General features: G+C 46.8%; 1 protein-coding gene across 2 annotated transcripts in view; it reads left to right on the top strand.

The window, feature by feature from the left end:
- ANKRD39 (ankyrin repeat domain 39) overlaps nucleotides 1-791 on the top strand; it is a 12,372-nt gene extending 11,581 nt beyond the window's left edge. The window contains exons 4-5 of one of the 2 annotated variants that reach the window (XM_021708691.1): nucleotides 340-377; nucleotides 557-757. In XM_021708691.1, the coding sequence (XP_021564366.1) occupies nucleotides 340-377; nucleotides 557-662 (144 nt within the window). In that variant the 3' untranslated portion in view covers nucleotides 663-757. Of the gene's footprint in view, nucleotides 1-339 lie in introns of both variants that reach the window. The other variant, XM_008050291.1, reaches the window with a different exon arrangement.
- Nucleotides 792-1,564: the final 773 nt, after the last annotated feature.

Raw genomic sequence — 1,564 nt, 5'->3', positions numbered from 1 at the left:
CAGAGCGGCTACTGCACTCCAGTCTGGGCGACAGAGTGAGACTCTAACTCAAAAAAAAAAAAAAATAGAAAAGAAAATTCTGGGTTCTGTACTTGGTTGTGTTTTTGTTTTGTTTTGTTTTTATTTTATTTTTTGAGTCAGGGTCTCACTCTCATGTACAGGCTAGGGTGCAGTGGCATGATCTCAGCTCATGGCAGCCTTGATCCTGGGCTCAGGCTAACTGCCAGAAAGAGGGCCATGAAATCTCTCTTTTAGGAGTAAGAGGCCCTTGGAATTGGAGCAAAAAAAGAGCAGCGTGCAGTGGGGGCATGACTTTTGACTTGGACTGTCTCTCCACAGGCTGCCGAGAAGGGTCACGTGGACACTTGCTCCCTCCTGTTGCAACACAGCCCAGCGCTGAAGGCCGTCCGGGATCGGAAAGCGCGGTTAGCATGTGACCTGCTGCCTCGCGACAGTGACCTGTGGGACCTGCTGGCCAGCTGAGTTGCCCCCCTCCTATCCCAGGCTGCCTGGGAAGGGCACACTGACCAGCTCCCCAGGCCCCTGCCCTGGTCAGCATCCACGCTGCAGGGTGGGAAACCAAGGTCAGAAGACCCAGGAAAAGCTCCAGTCTGGCCACTGGAAGCAAGGGAGTAGAATTTGTTGGGGCTGAAAGTGCTTAATCCTGGACAGATGAGCATATTCTAACTTAGTTCGCGTGAGACGTCTATCCATTGGAAAAAAATAAAGTTAAAGCTTACCTCATCCCACACACAAAGACAAGTGGCAAGGTTAAAGATCTAAATATAAAAGCACAAGACTATGTAAGTATTAGAAGAAAATAAGAGCTGGTGCAGTGACTTACACCTGTAATCCCAGCACTTTGGGAGGCTGAGGTGAGAGGATTGCTTGAGTCCAAGACTTTGAAACCAGCCTGGGCAACATAGTGAGACCCTGTCTCTACAAAAAAAAAATTAGCCAGGCGTCATGGCGCATGCCTGTAGTCCTAGCTACTTGGGCTGAGGTGAGAGGACTGCCTAAGCCCAGGAGGTCAAGTCTGCAGTGAGCTGTAATCATGCCATTGTATTCTAGCTTCGGTGACACAGTGAGACCTCAACTCAAAAAATAATAATAATTTTATATATATATGATACCTGCATATATATACATGGAGTGTGTGACAAAAACTGCTTTCTAGCCAAGTGAAAGTCACTATGAGGACTAACTAAGTGAACGCTGGGAAGGCGCGCAGCACATGGCAGGCAGCATGCGAGAGGGCCCACTGTCCCACACTCCATCAGCACTCACATTGTACCATATATTGTTAACTCCAACAGCCTGGGAGGTAGGTGCTATTTGTTTTGTTTTATTTTACATTGCTAATCATTAGTGAGGTTGAACACCTGTCTTCTGTCAGCTGCCTGTCTGTGCCCATTTTTAAAATGTTCAGTTGGTTCATAGGAGTTGTTTATATTCTGGATGTTGATCCTTTGTTTTATGTAGATATTTATATACAGTTAAACGTTTAAAAAAATTTTTTTTAGCCGGGCTCGGTGGCTCAGCCTGTAATCCCGCGCCTTTGGGA

Source organism: Carlito syrichta, unplaced genomic scaffold (genome assembly GCF_000164805.1).
Source record: "Carlito syrichta isolate Samal-C Ts95f unplaced genomic scaffold, Tarsius_syrichta-2.0.1 Scaffold143520, whole genome shotgun sequence".
Lineage (NCBI taxonomy): Eukaryota > Metazoa > Chordata > Mammalia > Primates > Tarsiidae > Carlito > Carlito syrichta.
Note: the sequence above shows the minus strand (reverse complement) of the source record. Positions and strands in the feature narration are given on the sequence as shown.